The 23,963-nt window shown below is 46.7% G+C and overlaps 1 protein-coding gene across 1 annotated transcript in view; it reads right to left on the reverse strand.

The window, feature by feature from the left end:
* Positions 1 to 12,521, reverse strand: part of NUP160 (nucleoporin 160) — a 40,117-nt gene extending 27,596 nt beyond the window's left edge. Inside the window, exons 1-12 of the mRNA XM_040409240.1 lie at positions 12,389 to 12,521; positions 10,278 to 10,386; positions 8,649 to 8,859; positions 5,295 to 5,517; positions 5,134 to 5,209; positions 3,667 to 3,781; positions 3,416 to 3,574; positions 3,200 to 3,277; positions 2,992 to 3,095; positions 2,227 to 2,311; positions 1,882 to 1,950; positions 805 to 888 (exon numbers count right to left, since the gene is read on the reverse strand). Of these exons, the coding sequence (XP_040265174.1) occupies positions 805 to 888; positions 1,882 to 1,950; positions 2,227 to 2,311; positions 2,992 to 3,095; positions 3,200 to 3,277; positions 3,416 to 3,574; positions 3,667 to 3,781; positions 5,134 to 5,209; positions 5,295 to 5,517; positions 8,649 to 8,859; positions 10,278 to 10,386; positions 12,389 to 12,485 (1,410 nt within the window). The 5' untranslated portion in view covers positions 12,486 to 12,521. The remainder of the gene's footprint in view (positions 1 to 804; positions 889 to 1,881; positions 1,951 to 2,226; positions 2,312 to 2,991; positions 3,096 to 3,199; positions 3,278 to 3,415; positions 3,575 to 3,666; positions 3,782 to 5,133; positions 5,210 to 5,294; positions 5,518 to 8,648; positions 8,860 to 10,277; positions 10,387 to 12,388) is intronic.
* Between the last annotated feature and the right edge of the window lie 11,442 nt (positions 12,522 to 23,963).

Raw genomic sequence — 23,963 nt, forward strand, 5'->3', positions numbered from 1 at the left:
TGTGGGTCCTCCACTGTATTGCAAAGGTTGAAAGCCATGGGTATAGATAAAATCTACAGCATAAATTAACATGCTGAGGATTATCAGCCTATGCCAGGGGAGCACAACCTGCGGCCACATGCGGCCCTCATTATTCTGTGTGGCCCCAACCATCTGGTGACAGACATGCAAGTCTATGTCTTGTGGCTACTCACATGCATTTTTCATGTAGTCTCCCATTAGATGGGAGTCCTGGAGGTGTAACCGGACATTTATAGTATATACTGTATGTACAATACCCCATAAATACAGCAGTTCAGTTGGTAATACCCTTGGGATTCCTTCAGTCTGACAATGTAGCTCCAAATCAGAAAAGGTTGTGCACCCCTGGTCTACACTGCGAGTTTTCTCCACAGTGTGTGTTCGAGATTTCTAAACCCTCATCCGCTTAGCAGGCACCGAACATGCTGTGGATTTGCGGCACACAGATCTGCAGCCTTTACACCACACGTGAACCCCCACCCCAAAGTGTTTTTCAAGCCCCCTGTGTGATTAGAGGTATGGCCACCATTCATTCACTGTTTATAGTAAGTACAGCCCTCAGCTACCCCCAATAAGTGATTGAAGCAATGGTCACGCATGCACACTACTTTTCCATTCGCACACGGGTCCATATTCCCATGATTGGTGGGGAAACCAGTAGTCATAACCCCAGCAATCATACCTCAATTGCCTATTCTGTGGATGGAGGACAAATGGCATTTACGGGAAAATCCATTTAAGAAAATTATTATTTTTTTTTTTTGTGAAAAACAAGAGTCTCACGTCATTTTCTACTATTAGAGTGACTTCCTTCTTCATTTCTTCCCAGGACAGATCCTGGAGCTTCCCAGCGTCTCTCTGATAAATCTTTAAGTAAAAGAACAAAATTGAATTAGAAATCTGAAAATATGTTTTACTATTGATGCAAAGAAGCAAAACTTGACTGCATTCTGGAGAGCTCGACTATAGGGTGTACTGGGGAGTTCTTTAGTGGGACAAGTTATAGCTTTTATGAATACACCATTACAGAAAAGAAAAAGAAAGAGAAAAAAAGAAAAAAGAAAAAAGAAAAAAAGAAAAAGAGAAAAAGAAAAAGAAAGAGAAAAAAAGAAAAAGAAAGAGAAAAAGAAAAAGAAAAAAAAAAAAGAGAAAAAGAAAGAGAAAAAGAAAGAGAAAAAGAAAGAGAAAAAGAAAGAGAAAAAGAAAGAAATTCTACACTACACAATTCTAGTAGTGTAACACTATTCAGTAGTAGTATAATTTATTACGGTCATGGGGATACCAAATATGTGACACCCCCACTGTACCGCTATGCAATCCCAGCACTGATAGTTACACACAGGGATCCGTTTTTCCCCCAATCTCAACCTTCTATTACACTTGTGACTGATCTCGTGGGTACAGTGGCAGTAACCATGTGATCACCATTCAGGATATATCAGTCACAGGTCATTTAAAAGGTTAATATTTTCCAAATATGTTTCAGGGTTATAATTGCAAGCAGCATGTAATGTCACTTAGGCCACTTGCACACAACCGTATGCCCTCTGAGATATACGGTCCGTGAGCGGCATTGATCGCGCGCAGGGTAGCACACAGCATCATAGATTACAATGATGCTGTGCACGTCGGGCTGCCCGTGGGGCTATTGTCCCGCATACATAAGATCATATGAGTGCGGGACAATAGCCCCGTGGGCGGCCCGACGTGCACAGCATCATTGTAATCTATGATGCTGTGTGCTCCCGATCAATGCCGCCCGGGACATATGGCCCGCTCACGGACAGTATATCTCGGAGGGCATACGGTCATGTGCAAGAGGCCTTATGTAAGAGAATAAATAAAAATAATTAGACTTGCCTGTAGTGCTTTAAGTAGAGCAGCAAAGGTAAATCTCCCCGGAGAGAACAAATACTCCAGGTAAGACTCCTAATAATAATAAAAAAAAGTTAAGTAAACCATTACCATCAATAAAAGTGTCACCATGAAAGGAGCAGGGCATCTAAAACAAGCTCTATGAACAATGAACTAGTGGACCAAGTTATGAACTATACAATCCTAATCAAGAGCGGAGAAGGATCTGCAACCATTCTCACACCAGTCAGTAAACCCTTACTACACACAGCACAGACACATTTTCTAAAGGTGTCAAGTGCGCAAAGTATCCTAACACATGCATATAAGCAACAAAGATCTGTAACTAACCCGTGGGTCTTGGTCATCCCCAATGTTAAGTTCTTCGTCTGCCGATGGATTGGTGAAAACTTGGTTCCATTGCCCGGCTTGATTACTGGAAAATAAGTCCGTATTGTCTTGTTATACAAAATTCAAATGTTAGCAACGCTAGACAGAAAAATAATAAAAATACTTATAAGATCAGCTCCCTAAAAGTCATATACGTGACCATAAATTCTCCCTTATATAGGAAAATGTGTCAGGAGCTTCACGTTCCCGCATCATGCAACACCGACAGGGTCTTTTGTTAGAAACAGCCATGTTCTACTCTGAAATGATCTGGCATTTCAGAGAAAACATTAGCTGGGAGTTGTGGAATAAGAGTCACGGGGGCGTCTCCCTGTCGCCCTACCAAGCGCAGCAAGATTGACAGGAGTCTCCTTATACACAAATAGGAAGACACCTGTCAATATAGCCAAGCCGGCCGGGGGGAGCCAAAGGGATAGATGCCCCTGTGCCTCTTCTTCCCTGTTCCCGACCAGATCCCTTTAAAGAAGCTGTAGTGTCTGGACATCCACTTCTCTAAGTAAGGACACGCTACAAGTCTTCTGCAGTAGTAGTAGTTATTGGTGTCCATTCCAAAGAACGGGTCACCATTTAACAAATGGTCATAGCAAGTCCTCCGGATCAGGAGACACTTTTTGCAGGGGCTGTCTGGACCTGGCGACGGGTAAGTTTGATGCAGGGGAACAGGTTGTTTTAGACATGAGAGAAATATTGACTAAATGTACTCACTTTTCAAAATTAATGTGTTTGACAATGGTTTGATTTTCCTCATCATGCCACAAAGCCCAAATGTCTGTGGTTGTCAAAGTAAACATGAAGTCGACCAAGGTTTCCTAAAGGGAGTAAAAAAACATTAAAAAACATAAGGAACGAACTCAAAATCAATTCGTAACCCCAATCAAGGGGACATATTTGCAGAAAAACATGGATTACTAACCTGGTTTGAGAATAAGGAAGAGATGTGATCCAGGCTGTAGCGATTGCTGTCCGCAGTAACCAACTGGAACACACAGAACTGCAAGAAGATGACAAAAAATAAAATTAAAAATCACCCATATCTACAGAGTATAGCTAAAAAACAAAAACAAGACAGTACTTATCTACCTATTCCACCTACCCAATGATATTATATCCCCCTAAAAATTGTATATACCTGTCCTTGTCTGGATGAATGCAAGTACACTCCAAGGTAAAGTCCTATAGATGGTGAGTGCGCAAGTCTTAATTTGTGCCCGATTCCCGGGATCTGACGCATTTCTTTGCTAACTGGCACAAACTCCAGCATGTCCGATTCCATAAGGCACGTCTGGTCCTGGAATTGTAAAGGAGATTAAAGACTGGTAGGATTTTTTTTACCTTCTCTCACAATGACATACACACACTATTGACACAGAAGTAATTTACCTTGTAAGACCACATGCGGAGTTTATGGTCCTGACACAATGCAAATATGAAGGCGTCGTTCTCGAGGCAGTGAACAGCGAGACTCACAGGAAGATGTGCAGGGTCCTGGTCTCCTCTACAGGCATGGAAATAAAGATTATTAGGTGTCCTCCTGAAATCATTTTTAAATTATGATATACAGGACATGGCTAAACATAGAAAGATCACACCTTCCAATAAGTAGATTTACCAGTCAAAGCCACAAACTCCTGCTGAGGGGTACATAAAATGAAGCATATAGCGAGGCATTCTCACCCGCATGGGGTGAACAGAGCGGGTTTTCTTCTTTTCATGCAACCTCCATAGACAAATGGGAGCAGTACAATAAGTTGTACGACTTTCAATAGAACAAGATCCGTCCATGAATTTTTGTGTTAAAGGGAACCTGTCACCGGGATTTTGTGTCTAGAGCTGAGGACATGGGTTGCTAGATGGCCGCTAGCACATCCGCAATACCCAGTCCCCATAGCTCTGTGTGCTTTCATTCTGTAAAAAAAACGATTTGATACATATGCAAATTAACCTGAGATGAGTCCTGTAGGTGACATGAGTCAGGGACAGGACTCATCTCAGGTTAATTTGCATATGAATCAAATCGTTTTTTTCCAAAATGAAAGCACACAGAGCTATGGGGACTGGGTATTACGGATGTGCTAGTGGCCATCTAGCAACCCATGTCCTCAGCTCTATACCCAAAATCCAGGTGACAGGTTCCCTTTAAGCCTTAGCACTTCACCTATTAGGCCCAAGTGTTCTTAAATGCATTGTGTCATTAAAGGGGTTATCCAAAGTCTAACACATGCCCCCCACCAATGCCTGAGCCCCTCATAGATTTTACTTAGCCCACTCCCCGACACCAGTGTCGCTCCTGATCCACGGACGGCCGCCACTGCATCTCCCTGCGCGGATCAAATGATTCAGTGACGGGGGAGCGGCCAATAGCAGGCTGCGACGGGGATGAACCTGCCTAGCATTGAGGGTGACGAAACGGCAGCCATGCAGGGATCAGGAGCAACGCGAGTGTCGGGGTAAGTATAATCCGTATGAGGTGCATGCCTGAGTCATGTGGGCTTAGGCTACCCTTCACACTAGCGGCAGCCTTCTCCGGCAGGGTGTTTCAGCAGAAGAACAGCCTGCCGGATGTCGTAGTTTTATTCCGGCCTCCTCTCGGCATGTTTGCACTAGTGGCAGCACGGATCCGGCAGGCTGTTCTTCTGCTGGAAAAGGCTGCCGCTAGTGTGAAAGTAGCCTTAGCCTGGCTGGAGTGGTGCAGCCTGGAGTCATGGAGGCTTAACCTGGCTACAGGGTGCAGGCTGGAGTCAAGTGTTCTTTGCCTGGCTGGAAGGATAAAACTTTTTACATAGTGTGAACCATGACAAAAGGCATGTCAACTATGTTGGTAGTGTCAGAAATGTGAATGATACTAACCTCATAGCTGTTGGTATAAACCCAGTTAACAGTCTCCTGACTGACTTTTGCTTTAACTCCACCACAGTCACCGCTCCTAAAGAAACAGGCATTTGATTAAGAAAATACATAGAATTTGTTGCTTCACATAAAATTAATGGCAGCATAGTCCGCTTACATACCTGCAACACCACAAGGGGGCATCTTGACAACCAGAATACCGCCAGAACTGGAGGGAAAAGCAAAGAGCGTCTCCCCCTCACTGCTCAGCCAGGCTGCGGTGGCGGTGGAGCTCTGGGAACGTCCAGGCAATGGAGGGATGACATAACTGTTAGCAGGGTCGCTATAGTTCATCTTCCCGACGTCTGTAAATATGGACTGCATCTGACTTTCCGTAATTACCTCCTATGAACAAAATAAGAAGGTAACAATATTAACATCTAAGAGGTTATCTATGAAAACTGAATGCAACCAACCAATCAGTATGGTCATCAAAAACTAAGAAAGTTACCAATGCACTGCAGTACTTTATGCCTTAAAGGGGCTATCTGGGAATAGCCATTGATGACCAATCCTCAGGATAGGTCATCAATGTCGTATCGTGGGGGTCCAACACCCAGGAACCCCACCAATCAGCTGTTAGAAGAGGTCGGGCACTCAACGAGCGCCATGGCTTTTTCCTAGGCCATTTGATGTCACTGTACATCAGTCACATGGCCTAGTTGCAGCTCATCCCCATTGAAGTGAATGGGGCTGAGTTGCAATACCAAGCACAGCCACTATACAGTGAACAGTGCTGTGCTTGGAAAGCTGCCAGGAGCCGGCTGCGCTCTCCGGAGCTCCAGGCGGCGCAGCAGCTCCCTGTACAGCTGATTGGCGGGGATGCAGGGACTCGGATCCATGCCGATGGAGAGTTTGGGATAAGGAATTGAATAGTCAGATCAAGTTCATATGACTTCCTCCAATATTTGTGAATAAATGCAAAGTGCAGTTGGACCGAGAGGAACAGAATCTTACAATGCCATGGATGATGAATTTAGGGGTTTTTGCATTGCTGGCTCAGTAATCCTTCATTTTATAGCTAGAAAACCTGATAATCCAGCATGCACCAAAAGCAGGTGTCACTACGGATGGAGACTAGGGCTACATGGCAACACCAAGATCACACTGCAACATTGCAAGTAATGTAAATGTGGTTGCCAAAAATCCAAAACGGCAAGATTTTTGGTTGCATGTCACAAGTAACTTTGGCAGCATAAATCTCAATGTTAGGGCTCACTGACACAACTGTATCCGTTTTTGCAGACCACAAATTGTAGATCTGCAAAACACGGATACCGCTCGTACGCATTCTGCGGAACATCCTTCTCCACGATAGAAATGCCTATTCTTGTCCACAAATACGAGCATATGGATACACACAGCACACGGTGTGCTTTCCGCAGTTTTTGTGGCCCCGTTGAAATGAAAGGGTTTGCACCCAACCCGCAAAACTGCAGAATGGATGCGGACAGAAAAATGCGGTCGTGTTAATGGGCCCTAAGCAGTGTGAAATTGTGACTCACTTGCGACAGACTTGTTTTTATATTTTAGTGTCTTATAGTTGCTACAAAACCTAAGTGCACCTCGCAGTCAAATCTCAGTGTCCAATATTTATGCGCCTCCAATGGAAGCCCACATAAAGCACCCACATTTTTTGATCACAGGACTTCATGTTTTGCACAACTAAACTGATCATGCAGCCATGGCCTTCTAGGACCCGTGCACAAAGCTGGGCATCAGATGGTTATGGTAACTCAGCAACCTGGTAAACCCAACAAGCGGTGGCATCTGTCCACAACCAATGTTGGATTAGGCGAGAAAGTATCCATAGGATTTACCATAAACGTCCAAAAAGGTGCGAGTCCCAGACACCAGTCCTGCAATCGCTGTGAAGGGGCAGGACTCCCCTCTCAGGGGCAGGACTCCCCTCTCAGGGGCAGGACTCCCCTCTCAGGGGCAGGACTCCCCTCTCAGGGGCAGGACTCCCCTCTCAGGGGCAGGACTCCCCTCTCAGGGGCAGGACTCCCCTCTCAGGGGCAGGACTCCCCTCTCAGGGGCAGGACTCCCCTCTCAGGGGCAGGACTCCCCTCTCAGGGGCAGGACTCCCCTCTCAGGGGCAGGACTCCCCTCTCAGGGGCAGGACTCCCCTCTCAGGGGCAGGACTCCCCTCTCAGGGGCAGGACTCCCCTCTCAGGGGCAGGACTCCCCTCTCAGGGGCAGGACTCCCCTCTCAGGGGCAGGACTCCCCTCTCAGGGACAGGACTCCCCTCTCAGGGACAGGACTCCCCTCTCAGGGACAGGACTCCCATCTCAGGGACAGGACTCCCATCTCAGGTTCATTTGCATATGTATCATTTTTTTTTTTTTACACAATAAAAGCACACAGAGCTATGGGGACTGGGTATTGCGGATGTGCTGGCGGCGATTTAGCAACCCATGTCCTCAGCTCTATACACAAAATCCCGGTGACAGGTTCCCTTTAAACAGGTTTTCCAAGTATTATTTACGGATGACCTATCCTCTGATCAGTGAGGGTCTGACATCTGGGACCACCACAGATCAGATGTTTGAGGAGGCAGCAGCGCACGCAAACAGTTGATCGGCAGGGGTCCCGGTGTCAGTCTCCCACCATCAGATACTGATTACCTATCCGCTTGGAAAATCCCTTGGAAACTAGGCAGTGGCGTAACTAGAAATGCCACCCCCCCCTCAAGCATCCACTTTGCAAGTTTCTCCTTTCGTGCAACCCCCACTCCTGTGGCTAGTCAAGATCGCTATTTCAGACGAGGCCCAGCAGCTGCTCTGTCCATTTCCTACATGTATGTCACGTCACTGTATATAATGTCATTGTAAAATACTTTTGACAAAATCTTTCAGTCCTCCTCCTGGGTGGGCCCCTTCTGTGATCGGGCCCCGTAGTAGCCGCTCCACCTGCTTCCACTATAGCTACGCCCCTGTATATGGGTTAATAATACATAAGAGCTTCTTCAGTAGCAGTGTGGATTAGGGTACTTTCCCATCTGCGTCACTGCCATGCGGCCGGCTGTTCCAGCAGAGAACGCCAGGAATCGGCCAGACACTAACTGCAGAGTGCAGCGACTTGTGTCCAGCCGATACTCTGCATTTTTGCTGGAATACAGCCAGATTTCCGCCGGACCCCATTATACTTGCATCCGGCATTCTGTGCTGGAACCCGCCGCAGATCTGAAAGTAGCCTAAACAGCACAGCGTCTCAAATGCTGCAGAACATCTTACACACATCTTGGGCTGAGTTCACACTTCAGTTATTTGCATTAGTCATTGTTAATCCAAAACCAGCAATGGAGTCTATTTAGAGATCAGATATAATGTAAAGACTTGCATCTGTTCTGTGTTTTGGCTCACAGTCACTGATGGGAATAACGGACCACCTTTTAGTGTGAACTAGGACTAAGCCAGTTACATGGTACCTGAACTTACAGTAGGGGGTGTATACAAGGGCACGTCCTACTTACACTTCTATATAAACGTGAGGGGTGAGGGAGGACCAGCCGGTGAACAGTCTGATTTGTCAGGATCAAGACGATCACGTTACACTGTGTCTCACACACGTGGACCCCGCCGGGCAGGATGGAGCAGTTGAAGATTTTGAGGCGGATGGCATTATTCAGAAGGTTAACATCCAAAGACTCCTCCACCAGTTCTAAAGTGTCAGCATGAGACGTCCTGAAGAAATGAGAGAAACGTCAGAAAAAAAAAAAAAAACGGTGCAGACAATGCAACAGGATAGAAAGTGCTCCATGGCGTCATCTGACTGCGCGCAAGGGATGAAAAAATGGAGACATTGCAGGGAATTGCATGCAACCTCAACGTGTCCCTACAAGGTATAGTCACACCATCATCCAAAGCCGTCCACTCCTTCCCTCAAAGGAAATCATACTGGGTGACCAACTGTCTCTGCAGACCCCGGCGTCCAAGACCCCAACCAGCAGAGTAAACCACCACTTTAAGGGCTATGTACAGTCGTGTCCAAAAGTTTTGAGAATGACACAAATATTAAAAAGTTTGCTGCTAAACTGCTTTTAGATCTTTGTTTCAGTTGTTTCTTTGATGTAGTGAAATATAATTACACGCACTTCATACGTTTCAAAGGCTTTTATCGACAATTACATGACATTTATGCAAAGAGTCAGTATTTGCAGTGTTGGCCCTTCTTTTTCAGGACCTCTGCAATCCGACTGGGCATGCTCTCAATCAACTTCTGGGCCAATTCCTGACTGACAGCAACCCATTCTTTCATAATCACTTGGCGTTTGTCAGAATTAGTGGGTTTTTGTTTGTCCACCCGCCTCTTGAGGATTGACCACAAGTTCTCAATGGGATTAACATCTGGGGAGTTTCCAGGCCATGGACCCAAAATGTCAACGTTTTGGTCCCCGAGCCACTTAGTTATCACTTTTGCCTTATGGCACGGTGCTCCATCGTGCTGGAAAATGCATTGTTCTTCACCAAACTGTTGTTGGATTGTTGGAAGAAGTTGCTGTTGGAGGGTGTTTTGGTACCATTCTTTATTCATGGCTGTGTTTTTGGGCAAAATTGTGGGTGAGCCCACTCCCTTGGATGAGAAGCAACCCCACACATGAATGGTCTCAGGATGCTTTACTGTTGGCATGACACAGGACTGATGGTAGCGCTCACCTTTTCTTCTCCGGACAAGCCTTTTTCCAGATGCCCCAAACAATCGGAAAGAGGCTTCATCGGAGAATCTGCCTTTGCCCCAGTCCTCAGCAGTCCATTCACCATACTTTCTGCAGAAGATCAATCTGTCCCTGATGTTTTTTTTGGAGAGAAGTGGCTTCTTTGCTGCCCTTCTTGACACCAGGCCATCTTCCAAAAGTCTTCGCCTCACTGTGCGTGCAGATGCGCTCACACCTGCCTGCTGCCATTCCTGAGCAAGCTCTGCACTGGTGGCACTCCGATCCCGGCGCTGAATCCTCTCTAGGAGACGATCCTGGCGCTTGCTGGACTTTCTTGGACGCCCTGAAGCCTTCTTAACAAGAATGATACATTGATGGCCAATCCTACGAATCAAAGTATATTACCGGAAAACTCCTTTGCTAAGGAAAATATTAGATTCGACTCACCAGTACAAGAAGCGATTCCTTGTGGCGGACAGAAGACTGCTGCTTTCCTTGTAGTAATAACCCCCGGCGCTCTCGCTGTATTTGGGGCCACCAATCACAGGAGTGACGTCTACAATGAAGAGACATTTATTACACATCTCATAATATGAGATTACGATGAACAGACTGGAATAGGTCAGCACACGGGAGAATACCTGAAACTACTAGAGGACTTGCAAAAAGCAAATATGAAGTTCTCAGGTGATATACATAATCTACACAAAGAATTGAGTCACTGTGCACCTATATTACATTACTTATCCTGTACCTGCATTATACTCCAGAGCTGCACTCACTATTCTGCTGGTGCAGTCACTGTGTACATACATTACATTACTTATCCTGTACTGATCCTGAGTTACATCCTGTATTATACTCCAGAGCTGCACTCACTATTCTGCTGGTGCAGTCACTGTGTACATACATTACTAATCCTGCACTGATCCTGAGTTACATCCTATATTATACTTCAGAGCTGCACTCACTATTCTGCTGGTGCAGTCACTGTGTACATACATTACTTATCCTGTACTGATCCTCAGTTACATCCTGTATTATCCTCCAGAGCTGCACTCACTATTCTGCTGTTTATAGAAACCGGTAGCAAGCACGTTGTCAGACATACCCCTAACATCCTTACTAGGGATGAGCAAATAGACTTCAGATGCGAAGTCGATTCGCATCTGAATCGAAGTCGATTCGCATAAAACTTAGCTGTAATAGCCGGAGATATTACTTCGCGAAGTCTCGCGACACTTCGTGTAATAACTTCGTAAATTAATTATTACTGTAAAAAAAAATACTTTATACCGAACTCAGGTTCGGTTGTCAGGTAACACTTGGAACTGAACCCGAGCTCGGTCCAAAGTTTTTTTACAGTAATAAGTAATTCACTTAGTTACTACGGGCAATTTTACTCCATGAAAATAGTCTCTAGCATGAGAGCGTCTGGTCCGGAGCGCAGTGCAGCCTGCAGCATTAACCTCAGCGTGGACGGCCGGCTGCACTGCTGTCCGCATCACCGACCGCTGTCATCGGAGTTAATGCCGATTGTGGCCACTGGACTCCCTAGATGCCTCGGTCAATAGCGACCAAGGCCTCTAAGCAGTTAGAGTCACAGCTCCCTGTCACCAACGGCCATGACAGCTCACAATGGCCCCAGGACCGCCATGTGTGTGGCCGTCTATTAGACAGTAATCAGGCTATAATGCAGTGGTGTACAAGGCATGCCAGTGTATTATAAAAACTATTTCCACTAGAGAGCGTAAAAAGAAATAAATCAAAGTTAATAAAGCATATTTCAACAATGTGATCTACTCCCAGGAACCCATCAGACCGTCACTGACTGGATTCCCCCCATGAAGGGGGGGGGGGGGGGCGCAACACGAATCTGTGCACCGGGACCCTAGACAAATAGAACACCGTCCACTGTGCCCCTTCCAGTTTTTACGCTAGGTTTCCATGACGACGGATAGTAGTTGTAAAATCTCAAGTCATTGTCACGTGACCTCAATGATTCTCTATGGGTGGGGGAGCTGATGCCCCGCCCCCGAGGAACACATCTATGATTTTTTTTTTTTTTACTGCATCACGTGACCAAGAGTCGTAGTGAAGCCCTAGCAAATGTATCTATGAAATTGCCCCAATGTTTGGGTGCAACTGTGTGGAGAAGAATTGCACCAAACTTATGAAGACCCTCCGATCCCTTCTAGCCATAAGGTTGGAAGAGTTACGTAAAGGGCGCCATTACCTAAATCTGACGCCACTAGGAGTGCACCCTGACGTCACTAGGAGTGCACCCTGACGTCACTAGGAGTGCACCCTGACGTCACCACATGCACTCCACACAATGGGAGGCATCTTCATGCACATGTCACCGCCTGAGACATTGTCCCCATCACGTGACACGTCTACAAGCGCAGGTCGCGCAGCTGAGACAAACCTGCGCCTTTTCCCCTCATCTGGCGCTCACCCAGGTACAGAATATACGGCCCGTATCTACCGGTACAGTGCGGCTACCCGGCTGTACAGGCCATACAGGCCGGTCCACCCCGCGTGTGACCGCTCATTACCGGGGCGGAAGCTGAGGTCCCGGTAATGCCTCCTGACTTCCCGCTCGGCCGCGCTCAGTTCGGTAAAGCTCCGTTCTAGAACCACAGAGGACGCCATGTTTCGCCGCCGCCGCGCTGCTTGAAAGGTGGGCGGGGCTTGCCGCCCGAATGGGCCACTCGAAAATGACCGCGGCGCAAAGCAGGCTGGGTAGTGAGGGTGGAGGCGGCCATGTTTAGTGCTGGCAAAGTCATACATTACCCTGTGTGTGGACTGGAGTGAATGACATTGAGACTCTGTGCTTGGAAGGAGGCTAAAAAGAAATAAAATTTTTGACCTTGGTTAGGCTAATGTGTCCTCTTTACAAAGTCAAAGGGGTTGTCTCCCTTCAGAGAATGGTATTTATCATATAGACTAATTGAATACGAGGCACTTACTAATGTATTGTGAGTGTCCATATTGCTTCCTTTGCTGGCTGGATTCATTTTTCCATCACATTAGGCCTCATGCACACGACAGTGTTTTTCACTGTCAGTGATTTGGCTTTAGTGGTCCGTGTCCGATTTTGCTTCAGTTGTGTTTTCTTGTGTCTTCCTTTTTTTTGTCTGACAGGGGGGAAAAAAGGAAGGTTAATGAAAAGTGTAATTTTATTGCACCAAGGTATGTAGAAAAAAACGGACGCGGACACGGATGACATACCAGTTGTGCATCCGTTTTTTTTGACGGACCCATTGACTTGAATGGGTCCGTCCTCCGTTTTCCACTGACAAGAATAGGACAGGTTACATTTTTTTGACAGACTGGAATCACGGATCACGAACGTGGAGAAAAAACGGAGGACTATCAGTTTTTTTTCACAGCTCCATAGAAATGAATGGGACCTCCGCTAAACTGTGAAAAATGACGGAACGGACGCGGATGCACACAACGGTCGTGTGCATGAGGACTTATACTGGACACTGCTCGTTTCCATGGTTACAACCACCCTACAATCCAGCAGCGGTGGTCGTGCTTGCACACTATAGGAAAAGGAACTGGTCTCTCTGGTGGTCAGGACAGTGGGAGCGCACATAGGGGCGCATGTGCAGCAGCTTTCGTCCCGGCCACCTCGGATCTGCGCTGCTTTGGTGGACGTAATCCCTACAAACAATGTGATGGAAAAATGAATGAAGCCAGCAAAGATGGCGGTATGGACAATCACAATACATTAGTAAGTGTATTAACATACTTACCAACATTTGAGTTGGTAAAAATCGGGGGGTATAAGCCATGCCCAGGGTACGCTCCCGACCGGAAACACCCATTTGTGGGCAGGGTTTGTGGTAGCCTCGTCTATTTTTTTTGGGCCCAGGACAGGACAAATTTGCTGGGACTGTCTCTGAAAATCAGGGACAGTCCCAGCAAATTCGGGACAGTTGTCAACTATGTATTAACTTTCTCTACACGGTAAATGCCATTTGCTAAAGTGAGACAACCCCTTTAAAGGGTTTCTACCACCAGAAATACCGCTATGTAGCTGACTGATATAGCGATGCGCTAATGTCCGCACTACATAACTGTATGTTTTTTACCTTTCTCCCTGCAGCCGTTTTGGTAAAAAAAAAAAAAAGCACTTTTATAATATGCTAATGATCCTCTAGGTGCTATGTGGGCGTAAAATCAGCACCTAGAGGTTCCGTCCACTCACCCTTTATCCCGCCCAGGTCCCCTGTTCTGCCCGCCCCGCTCCTCTTGATTGATGTGACGGTTCTCAGCATCGCTTACGAAATCCCGCTCCTGCGCCGTTCACTTCTGTCTTCGGCGCAGGCGCAGTGAGTGAAGGCCGCTATCCTGGTGCCGCCTGCACCGACTACATCACAGTGAGGAAGCCGGCACCAGGAGAGCGGCCTTCACTCACTGCGCCGAAGACAGAAGGGAACGCCGCAGGCGCGGGATTTCGTCAACGCTGCTGCGAACCATCACATCAATCAAGAGGAGCGGGGCCGGCAGAACAGGGGACCTGGGCGGGATAAAGGGTGAGTGGACGGAGCCTCTAGGTGCTGAATCTACGCCCACATAGCACCTAGAAGAGGCTCATTAGCGTATTATAAAAGTGCTAATTTTATCAGAACGGCTGCAGGGAGAAAGGTAAAAAACATACTGTTATGTAGTGCTGACATTAGCGCATCGCCATATCAGTCAGCTACATAACAGTATTTCTGGTGGTAGAAACCCTTTAAGGTGGCCCTGGACAGAAACCTAAAAGTGGCCCAATGTTGTAGGCAGGTCAATATTGACATAAGGCGGGGCAGCACAAGTAGGCAGGGAGAACACACGTAGGCGGGGGTGCAGCACAGAATACCGCCCCTGCAGAACCAAATACAACAGTGCAGCACAAAATACTGCCACCCCAGCAGCAGTATTCAACTGTATCACCATCTGTCAGGGAGGCTATCAGAAAAAGGGTAGATGTTCTAAGTGAGCCGACAATCTTTCAGGTCCCACATGCATCATGAAAAGGGATGTGACTGATCACAAAGAGGTGTAGTATTGGGGGGGAAAAAAGGTGTGTTAGTGCTGGAGAAGAAGAACGGTGGAGCCCAAAGATTGCTGCATGCTCCTGCCTCTGGGATGCCAACAATGTAATGCTTGCTTTCATGTTCATATGCCTTCTTTGGTGTGCTACGGTGAATAATTTGCTGGTGTGGGTCTGGTGCCCATAAAGGTATAGCACAAAGATTGGTGGAACGCCCACTGTGTAAAGGCTCTGAATATAGCCGTATGCCAGTTGTAAATGTTGCAAGTGGATTGTCACTCTGAAGGAGTCATATTGCCATGGACAGGATGCAAGGGGCATTGCAGGTGAGTGCCATCCCGCTGTAATCATACCCATTGAGGCTTGATTCACATGCCAAAGAAGGTCTGATATTGTCAGAGTCACTGCTGGAACCTCATGCGTGCTCTGTAAATTCCTTCTTCCTGTTCCTGTACTTGTGTTTTACAGTGAATTCTAAGATACGGGAATAAAGTAGGCTTATGTGCATAAACAGTACTAAACAGAGATAAAATTCACATATTGAGTTAATCAAAGTAACAAATCGCCTAACCTTCACTCAATTGAGCGAGCTCCCCATCGACCAATTCCCAACATGGCATCTGGTCGACGTCCACGGTGATACAAAGACAGAGATAGTCACAAGATGTCTTACCCGATTGATGTCATCAGAGGAGCTAGGCTCCTTGTTACATGCATAGAAGTTTATACCTTCTACCTTACTTGTCCTTCCTAAAGGTTTAATTGGGTATTCCAGCCTTAAAATACTAACCTCGCTGAGATCCCACTGGTGCGGCTGTTCTGGTGATGTCCAGGTCCTGTTCCTGTCTCAACACTCCGGGTGGTGAGTATGTGACGCCGTCCAAAATACAGCCTGAGAGGTGGGAATGTAAATCGTATTCGACCTAATGGAAGCATTAACTTCTATAGAAACAGGTATACAGTATAATATATGGTAAGAGCTTAACGGGGTTCTCCAGGCATTTTGTTTAATTAGTAGTTGTAACATGTAAGCCACCTTATTATCCATGATAAATGAATCTTTATTGAATACATTATAATAATATATAACAATATAATCTTTATTAAATAGAACATAGAGAAAATAGAACAATAGGGACATCTGGTGGACAGAACAGCGTCCACACCTGAAATAACATGCCATATATATAACAAGACCATATAGCGCACAACCCCAACCCCACATAGTACGCCTAGCGTCAATGGTAGTACGCAAACCGGATTGGAAATAGTACACAATGAAGAAATATACCAAAATAACAGGCAGAATCACATGAAGGTGGACGCTGGCAACCAGCAGTGTCCCACTCCCAATTCACAACCACTTTATATGGGGATTATTTTGGTAACCCGGTGACTATAATAAAGCAGAACAGAAGAAGAAGCGGCCACATTAGGCTACTTTCACACTTGCGTTTTTCTTTTCCGGCATAGAGTTCCGTCACAGGGGCTCTATACCGGAAAAGAACTGATCAGGCATATCCCCATGCATTCTGAATGGAGAGTAATCCGTTCAGGATGCATCAGGATGTCTTCAGTTCAGTCATTTTGACTGATCAGGCAAAAGAGAAAACCGTAGCATGCTACGGTTTTATCTCTGGCGAAAAAAACAAGACTTGCCTGAATGCCGGATCCGGATTTTTTTTTACATAGGAATGTATTAGTGCCATTCAAAATACCGGAATGCCGGATCCGTCCTTTTGGTCTCCGCATGCGCAGACCTTTAAAAATGAGAAAAAAATAAATACCGGATCCGTTTTGCCTGATGACACCGGAAAAACGGATGCGGTATAGCAATGCGTTTTTCTGACAGGTCAGGCATTTTTCTGACTGATCAGGATCCTGATCAGTCTGAAAAATGCCTGATCAGTCAGAAAAAATGACATGCGTTTGCATACAGGCAGTTCAGGCAACGGAATCAAACAACGCAAGTGTGAAAGTACCCTTATTTATCCTGCAGAGAGACGCCGGCACCGGATGAGAGAGGGAGGGTAAATACTATGCTAAAAATCTTCCCTCCATGGGTTAGTTACAATTGCTAATTAGACAAAATGCCCAGAGAACCCCTTTATTAAAGGGAACCTGTCACCGGGATTTTGTGTATAGAGCTGAGGACATGGGTTGCTAGATGGCCGCTAGCACATCCGCAATACCCAGTCCCCATAGCTCTGTGTGCTTTTATTGCGTAAAAAAAAACGATTTGACACATATGCAAATTACCCTGAGATGAGTCCTGTAGGTGAGAGGAGTCAGGGACAGAACTCATCTCAGGTTAATTTGCATATGTATCAAATCGTCTGCTGCCATTTATATGGATACACCTTAATAAAATGGGAATGGTTGGTGATATTAACTTCCTGTTTGTGGCACATTAGTATATGTGAGGGGGGAAACTTTTCAAGATGGGTGGTGACCATGGTGGCCATTTTGAAGTCGGCCATTTTGAATCCAACTTTAGTTTTTTCAATAGGAAGAGGGTCATGTGACACATCAAACTTATTGGAAATTTCACAAGAAAAACAATGGTGTGCTTGGTTTTAACGTAACTTTATTCTTTCATAAGTTATTTACAAGTTTCTGACCACTTATAAAATGTGTTCAATGTGCTGCCCATTGTGTTGGATTGTCAATGCAACCCTCTTCTCCCACTCTTCACACACTGATAGCAACACCGCAGGAGAAATGCTAGCACAGGCTTCCAGTATCCGTAGTTTCAGGTGCTGCACATCTCGTATCTTCACAGCATAGACAATTGCCTTCAGATGACCCCAAAGATAAAAGTCTAAGGGGGTCAGATTGGGAGACCTTGGGGGCCATTCAACTGGCCCACAACGACCAATCCACTTTCCAGGAAACTGTTCATCTAGGAATGCTCGTACCTGACACCCATAATGTGGTGGTGCACCATCTTGCTGGAAAAAGTCAGGGAACGTGCCAGCTTCAGTGCATAAAGAGGAAAACACATCATCATGTAGCAATTTTGCATATCCAGTAACCCCCTTAGACTTTTATCTTTGGGGTCACCTGAAGGCAATTGTCTATGCTGTGAAGATACGAGATGTGCAGCACCTGAAACTACGGATACTGGAAGCCTGTGCTAGCATTTCTCCTGCGGTGTTGCCGGCCACTCCACCAAAGTAAGTAATCGGGGGAGAAGGGCCTTGGTAAGAGAGGTGACCAAGAACCAAATGGTCACTGTGGCTGAGTTCCAAAGATTCTGCGTGCAAATGGAAGAAACTTCCAGAAGGTCAACCATACTGCAGCATTCCAACAATCCTGGATTTATGGTAGAGGGGCCAGAAAGAAGCCTTTCCTCAGTAAAAAGACACATGGATATTTGCACACAAAAAAAGCACCTAAAGGACTCCAAGACTGTGAGAAACGAGATTCTCTGGTCTGATAAAACCAAGACTGAACTTTTTGGCCTCAATTCTAAGCATCATGTCTGAAGGAAACCAGGCACTGCTCCTCAGCTACCCAATACCATCCCTACAGTGAAGCATGGTGGTGGCAGCATCCTGCTGTGGGGAGTTTTTCAGCTGCTGGGACCGAGACTGGTCAGGGTGGAGGGAAAGCTGAATGTAGCTAAGTACAGAGATATCCTTAATGAAAACCTGATCCAGAGCACTTCCAACAACTTCACCTTCCAACAAAACAATGACCCTAAGCACACAACCAAGACAACACAGGGGCGTCTTAGGGACAACTATGTGAACGTCCTTGAGTAGCCCAGCTAGAGCCCTGACTTGAACCCAATCGAACATCTCTGGAGAGACCTGAAAATGGCTGTACACCGACGGTCCTCATCCAACCTGATAGCTTGAATGCATCTGTAGAGAAGAATGGCAAAAATCCCCAAATCCAGATGTGCAAACCTTGTGGCATCATCCCCAAGAAGACTGGAGGCTGGAATCACTGCTAAAGGGGCTTCAACTGAATCCTGAGTAAAGGTCTGAATACTTATGTCAATGCAAGATTTTATTATTTCTGTCCTCACTTTCACAAACTTTTTTTTTTTTTTTTGAGCAGAAGGCCACAGCATAAGATAATGTGAAAAAGTTAGCACGGTCGCTGCTGCATCTCCCCATCGCACGGATCAAAACATATGGCGACTGGGGGGGGGGGGCATCCAATAGCAGGCCGTTACGGTAACAAGCCTCCCTAGTGTCACCCGGAGATGCAGTGGCGGCCGCGCGGGCATCAGAGGTGATGCAGGTGGGTGTCGGGGAGCGGGGTAAGTATAACCTATATGAGGGGCCAGGGCATTAGGGGGACATTATAGGGCTTGGATAACCCCTTTAAGCAGAGCAACTCTACCTCAAAGGGGTTTTCCAGGATTTACCTATTGATGAACCTTCCGTCTATTTGTGAAAGCGTCCTTACTATGCAGCATTTTCCCCACAACTGCCTAAAACTTTTCACAGTATATGTTTCACGGATATTTTAATTTATATGTATTTCATGTCTTTACCTGCAGGTGTACACAAGAATAGATTATAAAAAAATAAACTGTCAGGAATGGGGAAGCGAAACATCATTTTTCAAGGGAACACAGAACACCTGATCTGTGCCTTTCATTAAGATGAGTGATATAGAAAGTGCAGCCACAAAAAATGTGATTTTAAGTACATTTACACGAGGCATCTACATGCAATGTCCATAAACCTAACGGGAAAACATAACAGAAAAATACGATCTGGTTTTCCCCAGCCATTTAGCAGAACATCAAACATATGATGTACGGGTAGTTTTAAGACTGGATTTCCTTAAGCCCACCATAGACAATGATTCTTAGGTCCACTCTGCATCTATGCAGAACACGTCCATGTCCACTTTAAATTGCATTGTAATCTTTGTAATCTTCTGCCTGTGTACTGACTTTCTGCCCGTTTACTGTATTCTGACCTGACTTGTGACTGACGTTCGTATAGATCCTTTGCTGCCTTCCCTTGTTGTGATTCCTGTACTGCACACATTCCACCAACCCTGACCTTAGCCTGTCCCCATTAGGATTTTGCCTGACCCCCTATCTTTGACGCCCTTCGGTCAGTTGTCAAAAACACAGACCACTTCGGCCTGATTGTTCCTCTGAAGATTCCTGTACCCAGGGTTAAAGGTTGAATACCAGGGGACTGCCAGGATAATGCCCTTAGGATTAGCCCTAAGCCAAATCTGTTAGTTGACAGTGGTTCCACACCCTCTGTCTTAGGCCTCTTGCACATGACCGTTTGCCCAAAGATTCTGCATGCAAATGGAAGAAACTTCCAGAAGGTCAACGACTAGCACAGCATCACTAAGTTGCTACAATATACGGTCCGTGGCCTTATGTACCGGAGCTGCATTGATCGTGCGCACGGGAGCGCACAGCATCATAGATTACAATGATACCGTGCACGTCGGGCCCTGCACTCATAATATCGTATTAGTGCGGGACAATAGCCCCGCGGGCGGCCCGACTAGCTCAGCATCACTGTAATCTATGATGCTGTGCGCTCCCGTGCACACGATCAATGCCCCTCCGGGACATATGGCCCACTCACGAACCGTATATCTCGGAGGGCATACAGTCGGGTGCAAGAGGCCTTAACCGTTTGCTCAGGCCATAGAATCCACTGGCGCACCCAAGATGGCCTTGTCTGCAGTATATAAGGAGTTAACTACTCAGTGTGGGCATCAAGAGCAACTACTGCAGTTCCTCTATACCATTTCAGCTCGCCTAGACGTCCTGACAACTACTGCTCCTGTACCACAACCTCAAGCCAGTGTCTACACCATCACCTCCGCCTGTCACAGTTTCTGATATCTCCAGTCTGCATCTGCCACGTCCCCCACGCTATGCTATATCATGGATTTCTGGACCAGTGTACTATCCACTTTGAGTTACAGGCCCACCATTTTCCTACTGATTGGGCCAAGATAGGTTTTCTGGTCTCCCTCCTGTCTGGTGAAGCTCTCGCCCGGGTCACTCCCCTCTGGCAATGCAGCGAACCTCTGACCAGCAATCTCCAGGAATTCCTGGCTACCTTCCGCAAGGTCTTTGTAAAACCAGGCCGTACCACCTCAGCTGCCTCCTACCATCCGCGCCTCCGCCAGGGCAGTATGCCATACCGTTCCTTACCCTTGCCTCAGAACTATCATGGAACAATAAGGTCTTGGTGGCAGCTTTCTGGGAGGATCTGTCAGGTCTCATAAAAGATGAATTGACAGGTCGTGATGTGCCATCTACTCTGGATGACCTGATTACCTTGGCTACCCGAATGAATCTTCATTTCAGTGAGCGCCTCAGGAAATTTGCACATAAAAGGAGAGTTCATAAAAAAAATTGCACAAACAGCTGACAATGCAAAATTGCAAAATTGGGCAAAAAGAGCAAAAAAAACAACAACTGGGCAAGAAGAGAAATAATAAAGGATGGCATGGCCTGTATGCAAGTAAAGACCTAAGTGTACAGGGTGTGAGTTTAGCCACACAGATGCATAGCTAATCAAATCCCTAATAGTCCTGCTAATATATTATCTGGTAAGAAGCCTGAGGACTCGCTCAGCGCCCATTACTGCTGGTTGGTCCAGAAATCTAGGTGCCAGCACAGCGCCAAGACTGCACCACCAAGGGGTGTAATTGCATAACAATGGGGGTGAACGATGCCTGACCACCCTAGAGAAATCAGAGCCTCCAGAAATCACTGTTGCAGACAATGAGAAAGTTGCTACAATGCCAACAATAAGTGCTAATGCAGTGAGACGCTGAGGAGCTGGTGCAGAGGATGGGAGTGGTAGTGTTCCTGAAGAAGTGTTGCATCACGGTGTACTCCCTCAGGCTGTTGCTCCCTGTCAATCGGTGCAAAGGATGTTTGAAGAATGAGGCCAGAAGTAAATTTAAAATAGTCTCTTTTTTACTGTGCAAAATATAACTTGTGGCACATCCAGCAGTATTAAGTACAAAGTGCAGTTTCTGGCACCAGATGAGAAGGTATGGTGGCTGGTTGAATGGCAACTTAATAGCACTAGTAGGCACTTGTAGCTATAGGTGTCCAACGTGATAATGGCTTGATGTTAGTCTGGCCTGGAAGTACTTTGGATGATGGGTGTCTGAGCTGTAGTCCCTCCCCTGCAGCAGTGTCTGTAAAGCTGTAATTTTGTTGATCACTCTGCTGTCTTTATACACAGATGTTTTCTGGAAGCAGTGTTCTTGATCTGGATACGGTTCCTAGGAGTAGGAGCTCCAACATGTGCTTCCTCTCCCCCTCTGTGTCTGCACAGGAACTCCCCCTCCTGACAGGAAGCAGGACCAGCCCAATCCTACCAAGTAGGGAGGAACAGGGTGGTTAGCCCTGTTCCTGACAACCATTGCCAGCCATACCTTCCCTAGTTGGGAACGGTCAAAACATTAAAATACATAACATTACATAACTATATACAATAAACGTTTGCAGTTACCCCGAGGTCTGGGGTACCGCACTGACAAAGGCAAGGGCGTAACTACCATAGCGGCAGACCATGCAACTGCTATGGGGCCCAGGGCAAGAGGGGGCCCAGTCTTAGTTGGGATCATCTCCTCTTCTACTGGAGGTGAAAAATTGGTCAGGACTCTACCCTCTAAAGCAGGGGTCCTCAAACTTTTTAAACCGGGGGCCACTTCACTGTCCCTCAAACCATTGGAGGGCCGGACTATATTTTTTAAAGGGGTATTCCCATCTTGGACAATAGGGGAATATCGTTAGGTGCAGGTCCCACCGCTGGGACCCGCACCTATATAGAGAACGGAGCCCCGAAAGGGAATGGGAGTGTACTGCGCATGCACTGCCCATGCTCCCATTAATTTCTATGAGGCTGGCGGAAATAGCCTATTTTCGGCAGCCCCATAGAAATGAATGGACGGCGGCTGCTTATGCGCAGTGCGCCCTCCTTCGCTTTCGGGGCTCCATTCTCTATATCAGTGCGGGTCTTAGTGGTTTGGAATGGCTATATAAGCAGGAAGATCCTTTCCATGGGACAACCATGACACTAAAATAGGATCTTCCTGCTTATATAGCCATTCCAAACCAGAACCCCCACTTACAGGCCTCTGCCCCCCGACGTGGACACTTACCTCTTGCAGGCTTTTCTATGCAGACCAGATCAGTGCCTGACGGGGTTCTCCCTATATAACGGACGGGGTTCTCCCTATATAACGGGCCTGAAAGGAAATGCGTATATAAGTAGGATGCTATTTTATTATCATGGTTGCCCCATGGAAAGAAAACTGGCAGTTGGCTGGATTGGCATGCTCTCAATTGTTTCCCAAAGAGACTTGGATAATGAAATATCAGGCTGCAAGTCTGCATTTCAATAGGTCAGATTCTGACCTATTGAAATGCAGACTGGCACCCTGATATTTCATTATCCAAGTGTCACTCTGACTGACCTGTTGACAGTCTCTTTGAGTATGAAATGAGAGCATGCCAACCCAGCTAACTGCCCGTTTTCCCACTGTCAAAGTGGCCACCATTTTCATTTGCCCCACAGACAAGTGGCCGCCATTTTAATGTCCCCCGCATCGGCCCCGCCACCCCCCCATTGTAAAAAATGCCCACCACACACTGTCTCCCCATTGTTGAAATGAAAATGCCACACTGACGCACCCACAGTTGTTCCGGCTGTTCTTCTCTCTGCTCCGGGCGGTGATGTGAGAAGCTGGCGGGCGGCGGCGGCGCTAACTCACTCACTGTAGGTCACGCGCCGGCGTAGCCTGCGTCGCCTGAGAGGAGGCGCGTGACGTCAGTGAGCAGTCACGTACTGCCGGAGCAGAGCTGACATCGGAGGGAGGGAGCAGATGCGCGTAGGCCTAATGTTAACTGTTAAAGACCCGGCGGGCCGGATCAGAGTCCTCGGCGGGCCGCATGTGGCCCGCGGGCCGTAGTTTGAGGACCCCTGCTCTAAAGGAACAACTTTTAGCAAATGAGGCAGTGGAAAAATGGCCCAAGGGTCACTGAAAGGGGTTTAGGCAGAAACCCTTCTGTCCTGTGTGGGGGGCCTGGTTTGATCCTTGCTATGGGGCCCTTACTT

Source organism: Bufo bufo, chromosome 10, assembly GCF_905171765.1.
Source record: "Bufo bufo chromosome 10, aBufBuf1.1, whole genome shotgun sequence".
Taxonomy (NCBI): Eukaryota; Metazoa; Chordata; class Amphibia; order Anura; family Bufonidae; genus Bufo; species Bufo bufo.